The 19,536-nt window shown below is 41.0% G+C and overlaps 1 protein-coding gene across 2 annotated transcripts; it reads right to left on the bottom strand.

Moving 5' to 3' along the window:
* Nucleotides 1-5,229: 5,229 nt before the first annotated feature.
* On the bottom strand, nucleotides 5,230-19,531 carry LOC138975518 (uncharacterized). Of its 2 annotated transcripts, none has more exons than XM_070348222.1 (2): nucleotides 19,319-19,531; nucleotides 5,230-16,890 (listed from the first exon to the last, which is right to left on the bottom strand). In XM_070348222.1, the coding sequence occupies exon 2, from the start codon at nucleotides 16,470-16,472 to the stop codon at nucleotides 15,288-15,290; it is 1,185 nt and encodes a 394-aa protein (XP_070204323.1). In that variant the 5' UTR covers nucleotides 16,473-16,890; nucleotides 19,319-19,531; the 3' UTR covers nucleotides 5,230-15,287. The 2 variants fall into 2 exon arrangements, with proteins under 2 accessions (XP_070204323.1, XP_070204324.1); XM_070348223.1 differs by having other exon boundaries at nucleotides 19,400-19,531.
* Between the last annotated feature and the right edge of the window lie 5 nt (nucleotides 19,532-19,536).

The following is a 19,536-nucleotide window of genomic DNA, read 5'->3' as shown; positions in this document are numbered from 1 at the left end:
CTTCTGGTGTCTGGTATTTGTAATCAGTGTTTGATTTTGAGGTGATTGTACGCATCAGTCATGGGAATAGCTGAGAGGAAAAACCTCTGAAAAAAAAGACGTATAAAAGAGCGATTCAAGAATATAAAATGAAGTTTTTACTTTTTTTCCCTCTGAATTCTTATTTCCCTCTAAAATTTCATTTCTAAACCTCTAAAATTAGTGGATCCTCGGATCATTCCCATAATAATAATAATAATAATAATACGAATATTTATAACGCGCACATATCTCACCAACAGGCGACTCAAGGCGCACATACACTCATTCACACACACGGAGACTTAAAGTCACTAGCACACACACACCATCAACCATTAAAATATGTACAGTTATTCAGGGTGGGATGGGGTGGGCAGTGTAGAATGCATGGATTATTTGGAAAAAAAGGAATGTCTTGATTTGAATGATTCGAGGGACTGTTGTTGACGGAGGGGGAGAGGTAGTGTGTTCCATTGGCAAGGTGCTTGGAAAGAAAATGAGCGTTGACCTGCTGTTATGAGTTTGGTGTGGGGGATGTTGAGCTTGAGGGAGTCGGCAGATGATCTGAGTGCTCGTGAAGGGACATAGAGAGAGAGAGAGTCAGAGAGATAGGCAGGGGCGAGACCATGGAGGCATTTGTAGGTGAGAGTGTTGATTTTGTAGGTGATACGGGCAGGAACGGGCAACCAGTGGAGCTGATTTAGAAGGGGGTGATGTGATCTCTCTTTTTCTTTCGAGGATCATTCCCATGCCTTTCAAGGATCATTCCCATGCCTTTCGAGGATCATTCCCATGCCTGACGCATGTGTAGGCCTGGAGAATGTCTGTAATCAAAAGAATTATTCAGCATTTTACACAAGAATAGTCAGATTTTCTCGCCTGAGAGAAGGAGAGGGAGAGCGAGTGTGTGTGTATGTGTGTGTCTGAAAAGAAGCTTACTTATTGAATCTGATTAATTAATCAATTTCCAAGCTTTTTGGGTGTGAAGTTGTTGATGTTCATGTTTCGAATGATGTTCTAAAAGTGAATACATGTATATGAAGTTATCTATCAAATAGAGCTGATTCACATGTAACATATGTACATGTGTGACTCTTGGTGAGTTTTAAGCCCCTTAGCAGGACATTGTGTCACTCAAAACTGCAACACAAAATTCTGTTCCACACGAAGTAACTTTTTACAACTTAGTGTACACTCTTCAAAAAAAGTTAGGGATCACTTTTTTACAAGCACGCCACACAAAACAGACAAGACCGAATTCTTTCATTTTTTAAAAATGATATAATTGAACAACCAAGGAGTAATGACAAACAAAGCAAAGATCGAACGCGGCAGCGACAATTTAGCTAGAGTGTGTCAAACGTGACAACCCTCAAAAATGGAATTCACAACAATGTGAATCGGTGTCAATAACGCGTGTGCCCTCCGTTGTGTGCCAGGCATTCAACACATCGTTGACGCATGGAGTGGATCAGGTTGCATATGAATGCTCTGGGAACTCCATTCCACTCCTGCTGGAGCCATTGCAGCAGTTGACCCAGATTGGCAGGAGGAGGGTGATGTTGCTGTACCCGACGACAAAGCTCGTCCCACATGTGCTCTATGGGGTTCAGGTCCGGGCTGTTGGCTGGCCACAGCATCCTGTTGACCCTGGCCTGCTGGATGAAGGTGTTTACAGCTGCAGAGCGATGGGGAGGTGGGTTGTCATCCTGAAAAATCGCACAAGGGCCGATCGCTTGGAGGGCTGGAACGACCAGGGGTTGCAGGATCTCATTCTGGTAGCGGACACCGGTCAAGTTGCCCATTACATGGTACAGAGGTGTCTTTAGACGTGTGCTGATCCCTCCCCAGACCATCACAGAGCCTCCGCCAAAACGCTGTCATTCCAGAACAGCGCCTTCTGCGAGACTCATCTGTAAACAACACCTGAGCCCACTGCTGTCGTTGCCACCTCACATGTTGAGTGCACCAGGCTCGGCGAGCTGCTCAGTGATTAGCAGTTAGGGTTGTTCCTCGGACTGGACGCCTTGCACGCAAGCCAAAGTTGTGTAAGCGGTTTCGGATCGTCTGACCACTAACAACAGTGTTGGTGGTAGCTTGTAGGCGTTGCCTAATGTTGTTTGCCGTAGCCATTCTTTGTTGCATGGCCTGCCTCTGAATGAAGCGATCCTCTCTTTGTGTGGTGACTCTGGGCCGACCAGAACGTTGTCGCTCCTGCACTCTTCCAGTTGCTTGGAATCTCTGTTTTAGTCTGATGATGACAGAGGGAGCCACTGCAAGCCTCTGGGCCACTTGCCTGGCAGCAACACCGTCTTGTAGCCATCCTATTGCCCTTCCTCTATCCAAATCGCTCAGTTTTCTTCGTGGGGGCATATGTTGCTACTGTGCATAATTGTGTCAGTGTGTCAACCTTTAAACACAAGCTGGTGAGCGATGTTCATAGCCAGGACCCTGTTGTAGCACGTGCATCACAACCTTTTGCTCTGGCATGCGTTCCGCAAATTTCATGGGGCTATAAAAAACACCCTTTTTCTTCCAAAATGCAGAAGGTTTTGAAAAGTCTCACAAAGGGAAATAACTCTGCCTGCCAAACAAAATTCTAGGTCAAGACTCATTGTTCATTTGTTAATTCAAACACATTAATCTTTTAATTATTATGTCGATGTTTAATTTTTTGGCAATTTTTTATAATTAGATCCGTTTTTTCAACCGATCCTTAACTTTTTTTGAAGAGTGTATCTGTGCATGGAAAAGATAACTAACAGCGCTTTTCATGTCATGATGTCCAACGAGAAACGAGCAGGCGTGCAGGAAAATAGAGCCTAGCTTATCGCACACACACACACACACACACACAAAAGTTCATTTGCTGAATGACAACGGGATCAAATACTTATCTGCAAAGCAAATTCCACAGCAAATATCATGATGGCTGATGATTTTACCTGTGTAAATTATATTTGAACCCAAAGTGTGCCCCGAAGCCCACGAAAACTGCTTATCAGCAAAAATCATCGAACTCAACCCATTAGCTATATTATCTTTGCTATTAAGCGTACTTGCACATTGTAATGACAATCGTTATTTATTCTTCTCAACATATTGACATTTCATTTTTACAAGTCGCACATGAACACTCTGTCTCTCTCTGTCAAACACACACACACACACACATCCCTTGGTTTCTCAGGCTTTATAAAGGTGGGGGGGGGGGGGGGGCACAGTAATGATTACGGCAATAACAATCGTGCATGTACTGTAATGTAACTCAAAGTCGTATTAGATTCCCTGACACGGGAAGTTAATTGAACAGCATGGATGATAATTAAAACACTGACATGGACATGCTGATCTTAGCAAAGCACTTTTCCCTGGTGGTCCTTGGCCATTAATTCACATGAGACTGTCGGGGGGAGGGGGGGGGGGGTCCACTGTACTAATAATGACAATAACAATCCTTAATGTGTAACTCAAGGTCTTTTGTTACTTTATACATGTATATTGACCTGTATGACCACACCCATGCTGAGCACAGCACTCTTCCCTGCTGGTCCAGGGTCATTTAACGTGGTGGTTTAATTCACACGGGACTCAGCTAAAACACTAAAGCTTTCACAGTGGGACAGATGCTGGTTAAATTTTACGTCCAGCTTAGTTTTATGGAAATTTCCTCACTTTCTCCAAGCAGGCTAAATTTCATGTCCAGCTTAGTTTTATGGAAATTTCCTCAATTTCTCCAAGCAGGCTATACACAATAAAGCCTACCTGAAGATGCAATATTAAAAGTTCTTGAAATTCTTTAGTTACTACTGGATATTAGATTTTGTTCTATTGAAGACTTGGTCTGACAAAAGCTTCCCAGAATTGTGAGTCATAAGCTTAATTGCAATTATTTTAAAGATTAATATGTTACACTTGTCAATTTTTACTGGGCCAAAAATTAAAAAAATAGAATAAAGAGAATAAGCAGAGGAAACTTCAAAGCTCATGAAAACAGCAATTCATATGAATGAATGAATTTTTTAGGAACGGCTCTTCTTCATTCAGTATTCATATAATGAAGGCTCTTCTTCTTCTTCTTCTGCGTTCGTGGGCTGAAACTCCCACGTACACTCGTGTTTTTTGCACGAGTGGAATTTTACGTGACCGTTTTTTACCCCGCCATTTAGGCAGCCATACGCCGTTTTCGGAGGAAGCATGCTGGGTATTTTCGTGTTTCTATAACCCACCGAACTCTGACATGGATTACAGGATCTTTTTCGTGCGCACTTGGTCTTGTGCTTGCGTGTACACACATGTATATTGTCTGCACACAAAGTTGACTCTGAGAAATAAATCTCTCGCCGAACGTGGGGACGAACTCACGCTGACAGCGGCCAACTGGATACAAATCCAGCGCGCTACCGACTGAGCTACATCCCCGCCCACGAACTGTTACCAAACTGGATACAAATCCAGCGCGCTACCAACTGAGCTACATCCCCGCCCTAATGAAGGCTCAATACCTGAACTCTGCGGATATTTTCAACCAAAGTTTTGCTAGCACCTAGCTACCCTTGGTCTGGACTTCTTAGGGATCAATCCAATTATCATGAAAACTAATCACTTACATGTGAGCAATGACAAGACATACATCTATCTAAATTCTTTATGCAATGTGCGGTGCAACCCTCCTTCACCTTAAAAGACCTCCCGAAATGTGAGCAAGACATAGATGACTTAGAAGTAAAGGAATAATTGTATGGTGTTCAATTTACAGACTTTATGAAGAGAAAATGTTAAAAAACAAGGTCTGAAAAGGGAAGGTCTTAAAATGAAGGGTCTTAACACTGACACGTGGAATGATTACTCCATCTCCACAGGACTTATGACAAGAAACACATACATGAGTCAAAACACACACACACGTCACACACACACATCACACACACACACACATATCACATGTCACACACACGTCACATGTCACACACACACCCACACACATCACTCACACACGTTACATGTCACACACACAGTGACACACACACGTCACATGTCACACGTCACACACACGTCACATACATGTCACACACAATGTCACACACACGTCACACACACACGTCACACACACACGTTACACACACACACATCACACACACACATCACACACACACATGTCACACACACATGTCACACACACATGAACAAACAACATTCAAGCAGAAAAAGGAGGAATCAGATTTTTTTCTTTCATTTGCATGTACTAAGGTTCATACATCTCTAAAGACAGCTGCATGTTACACAGTGTCATTACCAAGCTGACACATTCTTATCTGCAAAATGAAACAAAACATGTCTGCTTATTATTGATTCACTTTCTTTATTCTTTCTTTATTTTGTGTTTAACGTCGTTTTCAACCACGAAGGTTATATCGCGACGAATTGATTCACTAAATGATGTCTTGCGTATAAGCGTAAAGTGCTCAGATCTGAAAAAAATCAAGCTGAGTTTAAACAAATTGATTAATTTTTAAAGTGTATGCATAAAATAAATCCAAAAACAAAGAGACTGCCAACGTTCCAAAATTCTGAATTGTATGTGCATTTGTGTATGCAATATGTTACCGACATTTCCAGTGGTGCGTATTTGGTTGGCATAGTGGTAAGGCGTCCGCCCCGTGATCGGGAGGTCGTGGGTTCGAACCCCGGCCGGGTCATACCTAAGACTTTAAAATTGGCAATCTAGTGGCTGCTCCGCCTGGCGTCTGGCATTATGGGGTTAGTGCTAGGACTGCTTGGTCCGGTGTCAGAATAATGTGACTGGGCGAGACATGAAGCCTGTGCTGCGACTTCTGTCTTGTGTGTGGCGCACGTTATATGTCAAAGCAGCACCGCCTTGATATGGCCCTTCGTGGTCGGCTGGGCGTTAAACAAACAAACAAACAAACAAACAAAAGTGGTGCGTATTTGTCTTGTTGAAAAAGTTAAGTGACAGTACAGTGCAGAAAAATTTGCTGGTACAGTGGTCGCCGCTTAATAAAGCCACTTCTGGACCGACGAAAAATGGCTTTAATAAGCGGCGGATTTATTAACCGGCGGTCCAGGAATACGTCATTTTCGAAAGAAAAACAAATCTTCTCTTTTGTTTACGTCACTCAGTCACTTTCTTTCGTCATTTACACTTGTTTGAATCTAAACAAAACTTCACGAAGGATGTGGAACTTTTGTTTTAATTATGTACATGTACGTGTACTTTGATCACTTCGGTACATCAATAATTTCACTGTCACCGTCACGAATCATTACTCGGCAGAGAAGAACGATTTTATGAGTGTTTGTTTGTTGGTCGTCTTCCACATCAGAACAAAATAATGTGAGTTTTAGTCACAAACTACGTGATTTCTCTGAGAAAACTGGCTTTAATAAGCGGCGGGTTGGTTTTATTAACCGGCTTTTTCTAATACATAAGATATAGTGAAAAATCCGGACCGTCTGAAATCGGCTTTTATAAGCGGCTGGCTCTATTAACCGCGGTTTTATTAAGCGGCGTCCACTGTATTATAATTAAGCAGTTAAAAATACAAGGAAGAAATCAAACAATTGTTGTGTAGTTTTGTTCTCATAGTATATCGATAAGAAAAGATAAGATTAAGATAAAATAAGATTTCATATATAAGTCCTGTGAGGTTACCCCATGGAAATTGGGGCTGCTTTCCAACTGGGTAAAGGAAGCTGCCATACCCAATATTTTTTCTTTTTCCTGTATGCGCATATTCATGTTTCCAAGCCCTGAGACTTTTGATGTGAGCCAATGAGATCTTTATCGTGCGCATGCGTGCACACAGGGGTGTTCGAACACTGAAGAAAGTCTGCGCAAAGTTGACTCTGGGAAATAAATTCCTTACCGAACGTTGGGATAGACCCACGCCGATAGCGACAACTTTGTTGTTGTTTTTGAAGCCAGCGCTGGTAGTCGACTGAGCTATACCTCCGCTGAATCGAGGCATTAAAACACAAACACATTTATAGACACACACGCAGGCAGTTGTACTATGTACAGTACATCTAACACAGGCACACTCATGTAAACAGTACACTCATTGTAGAGAAGCAAGTGGAATGTTTGGTGTATCCGTCGACCTTGGTAACATTAATGTGTTCTCGTTGTAAGCATGTTCTTTCTTTCTTTATTTGGTGTTTAACGTCGTTTTCAACCACGCAGGTTATATCGCGACGGGGAAAGGGGGGGGGGGGGGGGGGGGGGGAGATGGGATAGAGCCACTTGTTAATTGTTTCTTGTTCACAAAAGCACTAATAAAAAAATTGCTCCAGGGGCTTGCAACGTAGTACAATATATGACCTTACTGGGAGAATGCAAGTTTCCAGTACACAGGACTTAAGATTTCTTACATACTGCTTGACTAAAATCTTTACAAACATTGACTATATTCTATACAAGAAACACTTAACAAGGGTAACAAGAAGGGCAAAGCCCATACGACTCACATGCTTTACACATTTTTCCTACCAAAATACATGTGACCTTGACCCAAGGTCAAGGTCATCCAAGGTCATGCAACACAAAGCTGTTAATTCAAGACATAGGAAGTACAATGGTGCTTATTGGCTCTTTCTACCATGAGATATGGTCACTTTTAGTGGTTCACTACCTTATTTTGGTCACATTTCATAAGGGTCAAAGTGACCTTGACCTTGATCATATGTGACCGAATGTGTCTCATGATGAAAGCATAACATGTGCCCCACATAATTTTTAAGTTTGAAACAGTTATCTTCCATAGTTCAGGGTCAAGGTCACTTCAAAATATGTATACAATCCAACTTTGAAGAGCTCCTGTGACCTTGACCTTGAAGCAAGGTAAACCAAACTGGTATCAAAAGATGGGGCTTACTTTGCCCTATATATCATATATAGGTGAGGTATTGAATCTCAAAAACTTCAGAGAAAATGGGAAAAATATGAAAAATAGCTGTTTTTTAGGCAACATTTATGGCCCCTGCGACCTTGACCTTGAAGCAAGGTCAAGATGCTATGTATGTTTTTTGGGGCCTTGTCATCATACACCATCTTGCCAAATTTGGTACTGATAGACTGAATAGTGTCCAAGAAATATCCAACGTTAAAGTTTTCCGGACGGACGGACGGACGACTCGGGTGAGTACATAGACTCACTTTTGCTTCGCATGTGAGTCAAAAAGAGAAACAGAATCCGTTAGTCGCCTCTTACGACATGCTGGGGAGCATCGGGTAAATTCTTCCCCCTAACCCGCGGGGGGTCTAAAACATATCAAGAAAATCGACACAGAAACTGTTTGCAATAACCATATACAACAGAGTTCAAATAAAAATGACCCTTTAGTATACATTTCAACCTTCAAATACCATTCAAACCAAGAATGAAAGTCACACCATACACACACCCACCAAAAACTATCCACACACTTTGGTGAGACCAGTTGAAAAATAAAAAAGGTTATCCATAGCAGGTTAACAGTAACACAATCATAGCGGTCCCTGTCATATCAGCTAGGCCCCTCCATCGAAGGACACCTCCCAATACAGGACACTTCACATTGTCCCTTTTTCTAAACAATACCTCTTTATGAAGGACAGCTGCAATGTAGGGACACTGGTCAGTGGCCCCGAGGAGTCTGCCCTTTCATAAAAGGTACTACTGTATTTTTTCTTCCCACCCCCCACTACCACACCCAGTATATCTGTTCCAGCAAAGTGTCTCATAAAAATGGCACTCAAATAATATTCAATATGGTCAGGATCGAAGTATGGCTGATGGGGTCTATGTCGACCAAAAGAGTGGGATTCCCTGTAGGTGGAGTTCCTGTAGGGGGATTCCCTGTATACAGGGAATACCACAGGGTGGAGTTTTTCAATAAAACTTGCAAACCGGACTCGAATTTCTAAGAAATATCAAAAAAGATCGAAAAAGATCGAAAAACATCAAATTCTACCAATGTCGCTAAGCATCACGTGACTTTCAGCGATATCAGCGAAACGCTACAGGAACTACACCCTGTGGTATTCCCTGTATACAAGGAATCCATCTGCAGGAACTCCACCTACAGGGAATCCCACTCTTTTGGTCGACATCAGCAGAAGTATGAGACAAGTTCTTGGAAAGTCACATGGAAAAAAGAAACAAATCTTAACATCTCAAGACACACACCAACAAAAGACACACTTGAGGGATTTGAACCATGGTTATCACAGACTAGAAGGCATCGGTACAAGGCAAATTAAGCCTGTTTAACATGTAAAAACATGACAGACATGGGACAAATTAATTTTTTAACACTTTCTACCCCACCTATGTTGACCAAAGTTTTTTTTAGCCGAGACCAAGTGTGCTGCAGCAGGTCACTCAGAATTGTAGTAACTGTGTAGTCTTTCTTTCTTTATTTGGTGTTTAACGTCGTTTTCAACCACGAAGGTTATATCGCGACGGGGAAAGGGGGGGGGGCAGATGGGATAGAGCCACTTGTTAATTGTTTCTTGTTCACAAAAGCACTAATAAAAAAATTGCTCCAGGGGCTTGCAACGTAGTACAATATATTACCTTACTGGGAGAATGCAAGTTTCCAGTACAAAGGACTTAACATTTCTTACATACTGCTTGACTAAAATCTTTACAAACATTGACTATATTCTATACAAGAAACACTTAACAAGGGTAAAAGGAGAAACAGAAACAGTTAGTTGCCTCTTACGACATGCTGGGGAGCATCGGGTAAATTCTTCCCCCTAACCCGCGGGGGGAACTGTGTAGTAACTGTGTATCAACACGCTGGAATGCTGGCGTTAGATGGACATTACAGGAAGCGACTGAAACTGTCTGAGCAGATATATCCGTACCTGGTCAGATAGAGCCATATGAGAGGGTACGGATATATCCGTACCTGGGAGACAATGAGTTAATACAAGCAATGATAATATCACTTACTATGTAATATTAATTTCACAGCGGAGCAGGTTCATGTAAGTTCTGTAGATATAAAACATCTTTGTTTGGGGTTTTTTAATTTGCTTTTTGATCCTTTCTTGTTTGCCCTTTCAAAAACAAGCAAAGATGATCGCTTTAACTATTCTATTTTCAGAATGAAACAAGTTTGTTAAGTTATTTGGATACAAAACAGATGTCTTTTCTTTTGTTTTTTAACTGCTTCGTATTTTTGTTTACAATTTGACAGATACATAAAACGAAGGTGTGCACAGGTGTACAATTAAGGCAGCATTCCAGTGAGGTAAGAGAAAAAATCAGGATAACGAACAAATCGAAAATTTTAAAATATAATTTTCATTTGACTAAAATACTTACCCAAATCACATATATAGAAGTTAATTACTATGTGATTTGGAGTAAAAATATGTAATTTAATCGAACATTTTAAAAATAAATGTTCATTTGATTATTATACTTACCCAAATCACATAGTAATTAACTTTTATATATGTGATTTTGAGTAAGAATATGTAATTGGCAATGTGTAGATCTATGCAGAGTAAATCTTTTTGTTGTCAGATATTATTGTTAAACGCATTATTGTCTCACCAATCATTTATATTAAAAGTACATAAAAAGAAAAAGCGTGACTACCCAGTTTGCGTAAATGCGCTGGCCCTCTAGAAGAGAAACTAATATCACCGACTCGGGTCACATAAAACAGTAATTTTAATCTCCATAAATTAAAATTGAATAAAAAATGGACTTAACCAGTCTGTTCCCAAATACATGTAAAGACAAACAGTATTTAAAGCAACACCAAATAATGGAATGTACGAATTTGAAAAACAAACAACAATTGAAACCATGAAATTAGATATATAAAAAATCTAGTTGACAGATATGGTTACAAAAGAGAGAGAGAGAGAGATCACACCACACTAGTGTGCAAACTGTAAAACCTATAGCTCTGTCTAAAAAATATTATGCTTGCTGTTGACGTTGGGATTCAGGAGAAACCAAACACGTACAGAAAAGTAAGAGTAGTATCATATAATTGTACAGAACAAAAATATTGCAAAATAATCAATATTACGCTCTACAAAATCTCAATTCTGAGTAACAGATATCCCCTTCGAAGTCCTACTCCTAAACCCTACACAGGAAAAATAGTAGGTCATGTGGAAATAGCCATGGGTAGTAAAATCTTCCCATTGTTTGACTTTTTTCAGGGAGCGTCGGGTTTGAGAGTAGAACTTCCACACTCCCCCCCAAAAAAACACAAAAAACAACAACACCTTCAATTTACCTTCAAATCTGTTTGATAAAGGACATGTACAAAAGTACCCTGTATGAATTTGGATTGAAAAATATCAAATGTTCACAAATCGTTGCATTATAGGCAAATAAGTGCACACATATAAGGCAGAACATCTCCCAAGAATGAAAAGGGAAAGAAAATTAACATTTGCTGTAAAAATATGTGCTTCTCTTATCAAAAGAAAAACTCCACTTATACATTTATTACCCTGAAAACATTGTGCTCAATTAAAAAAAAAAGTGACCCCACATTTGCATACATACCAACATTCTAAATCACAAGTTGAAGTCTGGAACAATGATCAAATGAATGGTAATCACTGCTGCCTGTATTATGTAATGATAAAGATTAGCTCTTAGTACCAGTTTTAGAGGCCCACTTCGCCAATGAGCGCTTCTGGGGTGATAACGCGAGACAACTCCTGTGATCTTGCCGCGAGGTGGTGCCAGTTACCAGCCGAAAGAAAGAAGGGGCATAATCTCACCAGAACCGACCATTGTCTGTTTACCGTATAAAATGCACGACTTACACACGAACTGTTACCAAACCGATAATACTATTTGGGACCAATGCAAATTTTTTTTCTCGAGGTGGCGCCAGTTACCAGCCGAAAGAAAGAGGGGGCATAACCTCACCAGAACCGCCCATTGAAAACAGTTTGCTTTGATACATCACAGATCTGGCTCAGACCATCTCTCCACTTGATCTCATCCCAAAATTCAACACCCTGATTGCTTGCTTTGGTGAGTTGGAATTTCTTGATGAGTTAGCTTCCGAAAAAAGCACCAGTGCCTCTTACAAAATTAATTCTTAACAAGAAGAGCAAACGCTCGATCGAGTCACTTTCGCAGTTCTGAATATTATATGAGGCATCAGATGGACAGGAAGAAATTGCTATTCACAACACAATACAGATGTAAATAATTTGATGTAAAGAATAATCCTATAAAGTTTGAATCAAATCCGATGAATAGTTTCAGAGATATGATATTTCAATTTTTTTCCTTCAAGACATACCTGTGACCTTGAAAAAGGTCAAAGGTCACCAAAGCAGACGTCAAAGTGTAGAGGTCACTGGGAGTCACGTTCACATAAAATTTGAGCCCGGTCACTTTTATAGTTTCCGAGAAAAGCCCAACGTTAAGTTGTGTGTTGCCAAACAGAAAAGGCTAGTTATCTCCCTTGTTTTTCTGATAACGTTCGTAAAAGGCTACAGATGTAAAATACTTTGATGTAAAGAATAATCCTACAAAGTTTCAATCACATCCGATGAACTTTGTCAAAGATATAAAATGTCTAATTTTTCCTTTGACGCTGACCTGTGACCTTGAAAAAGGTCAAAGGTCAACGAAACCATCGTTAAAGTGTAGAGGTCATTGGAGGTCACGACTAAACAAAATATGAGCCGGATCGCTTTGATAGTTTCCGAGAAAAGTCCAACGTTAAGGTGGTGTCTACGGACGGCCGGCCGGCCGGACGGCCGGACAGACTAACACTGACCGATTACATAGAGTCACTTTTTCTCAAGTGACTCAAAAACAAAACACTGTCCATAGAGAGCACCCAGGCGGTTCAATTTTGGAATGTGGCCAAGTGGAGGGATGGTCTTATTCCATGTAAAAACCTGACCAGATCTGAGAGGATGATCGAGGCGAAATGTTTTCACAAGACAGAGTCGGCCTTTAACGAGGAAAATCATAACATTTAGCTTGAGTCAGATAGAGCAAGGAGCAAACCTGAAAACTTCTGAGCTCTACAAACTGTACAGTTGTACCTGCTATGTTAGAGGACACCTACCACAAAAGGACACTTTCTGTTGTTCCACTGTTCATCAGTTCATCAAAATATACTTCTCATGACAACAGCCACCTGCAAAGTAGGGACACTTTGGTCTGGTCCAAAGGGTGTCCTTTCATCACAGGTACCACTGAACAAATCAATGTAAACTGAGCCACCAATATCACAACTTCAGAAAACAAAAATATTTCTTCACATGTAGCTCCACGTACCATCTTATTTTGTTCCGGCAGTCTTGAGGTTAATTTGTTTCACAAAATGATTGTAAGTGTAAAGCTTATCTAAGGTGCATACACATAATTTGTAAGTGACTTATAGACCATGACTACTTCTAATACTGTTAGTATCTCTGACAATATGAATAATAAGAGAGATACTGTAAAAGAAATATTGTTCACCGCCTCTCCGACCTTAATGGGGAATTTGAAGACAGACATGGTAGGTTCATGTAAAACGAGAGATAACTAAGCAGTGAGTTTTCCATCAGCATCAAACTGGCATCAGGTACTCCCACAATGTTTAGGTTTTTAAAAAAATTCTGTATTTGTGTGTGTGTGTGTGTGTGTGTGTGTGTGTGTGTGTGTGTGTGTGTGTGTGTGTGTGTGTGTGTGTGTGTCTGTGTGTGTGTGTGTGTGCATGTGTGTGTGTGTGTGTGTGTGTGTGTGTGTGTGTGTGTGTGTGTGTGTGTGTGTGTGTGTACGTACGTATGTGTGCATGTGCACTGGAGACAGTAAAAAACACAGTTATTTAAATCATATACACGTAGTTGTAGGTCTTGAACACAGCAAAGTAAACTGCTGTCACCAAATTCTTGGACCGCACTAAACCTCCAGTTCTCTTCTAAGATGCACGTTCTACTTCTGTTTGCATGTGATATGTGACCAAGGAGACAAAAGACGTTACAAATTGCCCAAACTGCTAGGTATTCAAGACAGCTTCCCTTTTTCACTTTCTACCCCACCTATGTTGACCAATGTTTTTTTAGCCGAGACCAGCTGTGCTGCAGCAGGTCACTCAGATTTGTAGTCTTTCTTTCTTTCTTTATTTGGTGTTTAACGTCGTTTTCAACCATTCAAGGTTATATCGCGACGGGGAAAGGGGGGAGAACTCAGAATTGTAGTAACTGTGCAGTAACTGTGTATCAACACGATGGAATGCAGGCGTTAGATAGACGTTACAGGAAGCGACTGAAGTGACTGTGTGTACGAATATATCCGTACCAGGTCAGATAGAGCCATATGAGTGGGTACGGATATATCCATACCTGGGAGACAATGAGTTAAAGGCTTGAATGAGCAATATCTCTTTCATGGTATCTCTGCTAACACAGGTTCAATTTCAACTGGTACATTTCAGGACAAATGTGTCAGTAATATAGACATATTTTATTATCTCATCTGTAACGAGAAATTTGGATATGGTGCCAATAGAATGAAACTTCATGTACGCATACATCACATACGCTTCTGTAATATTATATTCATACAAAATCAAAATGTTTTCAGGAGCATCCCCTATAGTCCTAAAATATATATGTCACAGGACTAAGGGTTGCAAACACAATATCATTACAAAACGCGAAGGCCCCTGTTAAATACTGTAACTTGGTTCCTGAAATTATGCATAAAATCTTCGTGTTAGCGACATGATAATTATCACGATGACTGCGATATGTTTTGTAAAACTGTTCAACATGGCACGATTCCTGCATTAGCGATACCAAACACTTTTGGCATTAGTTTAGCATAATTTGTTGTCTCAACACGCTGCAGGATTTCCGTCTTTTCTTGCAAGGCGTAGCAAGAAAACCGACTGTAAGTTCTTAATCCATAACAATCATAACAACTGTAATCTTCAAATTCATAAAATTTGCAACATCCTTGAATTGTACATCTCAAATCTACTACAATTGTAAATTTCAAAGCTACAAGTAAAACAGTAAAACATGTCAAATCTCAAACAATCGTACTTGTACATTCCAAATCTACAAGAATTGTAAATTTAAAATGTACAACATCATAAAATGTCCAACAATTGTAAATTTTAAATTTACATCAATTGTAAATTACAAATCTACAGGAATTGAAAATTTTAAATTGACAATAACTGTAAATGTTCAAGTCTTCAACAACAGTGATTTCCAAATCTACAGCAACTGTAAATTCCAAATTCACAACAGTCAAGACTCAGTGAACGACTTCCACGAAGGGCATTCCATAAACACCAAAGCCCATATGCTTTGCCAGCTTCGCTAAACCTTCCGTCTCAATGTGATTCTGGAACAACTCCTCAGGGAAAACAAGTCCCTCCTTATGACACTTTGAGCGGATGAGCAGCGTGCAACCCCCCACCCCATCAATGGGCACAACCCGGCCCTCCGCTCTCAGGTCAGAAAGCCAAAGACGTTTGGTCTGACCGTACCCCTCTACCATCAGCTCATTCAAAAGCATGTGTTTGAGGTGAACCAGCGACTGCGGCGTCTCTCTCCACGTGTTTTTATCAAACACACGTTTTCTCTTGCCGTCCTGGTACACACAGAGCGGAGCCACGATTTCCTTCTCAGCGGAGAGCAACTGCTGGACAATGTCAGGGGGGAAGAAAGACACGTCACTGTCGATCCACAAGACCCAGTCTTGATCCTTCAAGGCGGCGCTCAGGAGGGCGTTGCGGGCCTCCGCCAGGTGCCCGCGCCGATGAAGCTGGTTCTTGGAGTGGTGAATGGTGCTCCAAGAACCGTTGATCTGCCCAGACATGTTCAGGTGGAAAACGTCCACTCTGCTAAAGGACTTTCTGAGCTCCAAGGCAACATTGCGAGCAGCATGGAGAGTGTTGTCGCTGCTACTGTCCTCCCCAAAGGCGATGGAGATAAGGCTGTTGGGGTATGTGATGGACTGCAGAAGGCGCTGAAAGTTCTTCAGCTTTCCAGCCACGTCGTGGATAGGGCTAAGGATGAGGATGGTGTCCTTGGCAAGTTTTTCACGATACTCTTGCATCTGACGCATGATGGATTGGTCCAGCTCCCGCACATCGTCCGACTCCGACACCTCCGGCACCGGTTTAATTCCAACAAGAGAAACGTGCGATTTCTTGGAAGGCTTGAGCGTGTGTCCAGCAAGCACGTTGCTCTTCTCATTCTCAAAGCGATTCAGCGCATCCAGGTCAAACTGCTGAATCCTGTGATGCTCCACCGCGCTCCTGGTGACTGCTGCTCGGAAGTCACCAGCCCCTCCACCGCTGAAGACAATTTTGGAGGCGGAACTCTTCTTGAGACGCGACACTTGGTTGGAGAAGACCCACATGTAGAAGAGCAGGATGCCAAAGATGTTGACGGCTGTGAAGATGGTGAGGGCTCGGATAGATCTCAGCTTCATCTCCTAGCTCTCTCTTTAAACCTGTCCTTAATTGAACTCGAAGTCGACTTGGCGAAGCTTTGCGAAGTCTTTATACCGAAAACCTGCTGCTGCGGCGAAGTACTTTGTATCCTACTTCGCTTCGCAAGTTTTGACATGCAAAGCTACGCCGTAGCTCTGCAACGAAGTTGTTCTTTTTGTCAGAAGAGTGCTTTTTGATTCAAGATGGACGTAGAAATCACACTCGAAAGAGCAGAGTGCATTCCCTTGGACTTGGCGAAGCTATGCTGAAAGTAGTTCAATCAAGGGACGAATTCTCGTTCCGGAAGCTTCGTGAAGTCGACTTCCTCCAATTAAGGACAGGCTTTAGGGTCGCTCTGTGCAGCTTGCTTGGTCAGTGGTTAGCCTCTGCAGAGTGGACATGCAGTGCTATCTTTGTCTGCAACACAAACAAAAAAAGTTTAAACAACTTTTTATGCCAATCAGGTCACTTTTTCGGTATCACTTTTGTATCTGTTTTTGTTTTCGGTATTGACACAGATTGTGTTCGATAATTAAGATTTCCTTGTTGTTTTTCTCCTTTTTTTTCCCTTTTTCTTTTTCTTCTCTTTTTTCAAAAATATGTCGCATTGATCATATTCCGCCATGAAATTTCAGGCATGTTTATGTCAGCACTTATCATAAGTTTTAAACTTGTTGTGCTCCTTCTTAATGATGTTGTTATATTATCATGTGTCTGTTTACGAATAAAATACTGCTTAAACAAAAAATCAGCTCACTGTTGGCTTGTTTAGTCGAGACCTGTTAAATGTTTTCAGCCAGCCTGGATCAACAAAAATGTAAGTTTTGGTGATCCAGTGTGTTGAGTTCTATTCCAATAGATCATTTAGAATGACAGATTGAATGAATGTTAACTGTAACTCGTTTTCCCTCTGCTCTCCGCATTACATTTTTTTCCCAAGTAGATCTACTCTTACACATAACAAGAAGCCAACGCAGAAAAAAGTTAACCCAGAGTGCAAATTAATCTCCACTGTAGTTATACTTGTAAATTTATATCCTATAAGGCTGACCCGTTTTTCCTCTAAAGGCAAAGCACTGAAGTTGCATATATATCTAAAGCACCACTGTAGTACTATCAGGAAGAAGCAAATCGTCCTCGTCCGATTGAAACCTTGTAAATCAATTTTTAGCGTTTCGAGAAAAACACAAAACAAGTCTTTAAAAAATAACTTGTCATCAAAATAAGGCAATTTTTTCTGCACATGATCTACAAACACAAACAAATTACTGTGTGTAATTAAATAGTGTTGGTCACAATTACAACGCACGATATTAAACAAAATTGCAAGATAAGAGTTTTTCTTTTTTAAAACCCGACCAAACTTGAAGACTTACAAGGTTTTGTAACATTAGCCAAAGAACAAAAAGGACAAAAACAATGTTTAAAAAACTCAGTAAACACACAATCGTTCTTTTGTCACAATTTTCATTTGTTTTTTGATTGTACAAACCTACCTTGTATACGCACCAATTTTGCCCAAAAGTTGGGGGTGGGCGTTTACTAGGTACTATACCCTTTGCAGGAGCGGTTCCTTTGTTAGAATAATGATATTTTGGTCATTTTGCAGATAAGTGATAATTATTGCACAAATGTTTCCTTTCTCTCACTCACACAAGCACACACAAACACACACACTGACACCCACACCCACTCACACACACACAAGGAATTCTGCAAGCAAACCACAAAGATAATCTTGTTGCTTTAGTGTCTGTTAACACGTTTATAACTTTAAAATATCTTTGTTTCTGACGACATCGCCCTTTACCCGTTCTTGGGCAAGAAATCCAAGAACACCTAAATCAACCTCTTTAGTCATCACTTCCCGCCCAAGATGAAGCTTTCGTTTCTTCTTTTCCCTCCCAGTCCGATGCATCAAATGCATCGCGATTCTCTAGCCATTCTGGAATCCCTTTTCTGTCCACTCCGCAAAACATTTCCAAGGAAGGGAAACAATTGAACAACAACAATAAGTGAATAACAGCAGACTAAATAATCTTTTTTTAATTTTCCTTGTCTACTCCAATGATCGAGGGGGGTGGGCGTTTACTAGGTACTGTACCTTGTGCGCAGAATTTGACCAAAAGTAGGGGGTGGGCGTTTACTCGATACTGTACCTTGTGCGCAGAATTTGACCAAAAGTAGGAAGGGGGGGGCGTTTACTCGATACTGGGCGTATACAAGGTAGTTTACGGTACTGTGCAAAACAAAACTTATGCAGTGAAATTCACTTCATGCAGCATGCACGCAGGGAGCCCATGCAGTCACGACAGAATTGTGCAATCACGTTTGTTTACTTTTTTCTTCTTCTGTGAAATGTACCTGGCATTTCCACAAAATATGTTTAAAAGAAATGCACTAGCTTCCACGAAAGGCATAATTAACATGTTAATTGCCCTTTCACCCCCCTACTGTACACTTCCTCAATCAGCAGGGAAGATACAAGTCCTTTACTGGATATTTGCATTATAATGCATTCGATCTTCTAGCTGTTCTTTGAATTTGGCTGTGTAATATTGCATGTTTACCTCAACCCACTGAACCAAAATGCAGACAAAAGTGCTGCACACAAGGGAAGAAAAAACAACTTCATCAGTGAAAGACAGCAAATCTCTGTTTGACAGTCAAACGCAAGGGCAAGTTGATTCACGTGACTTTCACTTGAGGTTGGTTTCACACAGCTGGAATAGAAGTAGAGTCACAAGAGTATTTTCAAAGTCAAAGCATTGTATTCAATTTCAAAGCAAACTTGACTCCCTGTCAACAAACGCCCATAGAAGCTCGTTCACGAGTGAAACCCTACCTTGGGTGGGTTACTTCCCGATGATTCCCTCCATCGACAAAAAACGCTCACCACCATGTGAATCCCATGAGAGTGACTTACATTTGCAAACTGCTGCACGGCCAAGCAACTTTGATCTGCGAAAGAGAAAGCCGGAACATTTTCGCAAAGCTGTACGGAGGTCAAAGGTTGCGGTCGCAAACCAACCAATCGCTAAAACGGAAGTGAACTCTGTATTG

Source organism: Littorina saxatilis, linkage group LG9, assembly GCF_037325665.1.
Source record: "Littorina saxatilis isolate snail1 linkage group LG9, US_GU_Lsax_2.0, whole genome shotgun sequence".
Taxonomy (NCBI): Eukaryota; Metazoa; Mollusca; class Gastropoda; order Littorinimorpha; family Littorinidae; genus Littorina; species Littorina saxatilis.
This window is presented reverse-complemented; position numbering and strand designations above follow the sequence as displayed.

What these genes read in the sequence shown, in the direction of transcription:
- LOC138975518 (XM_070348222.1), bottom strand. Translation starts at nt 16,472, where the DNA reads ATGAAGCTGAGATCTATCCGAGCCCTCACCATCTTCACAGCCGTCAAC.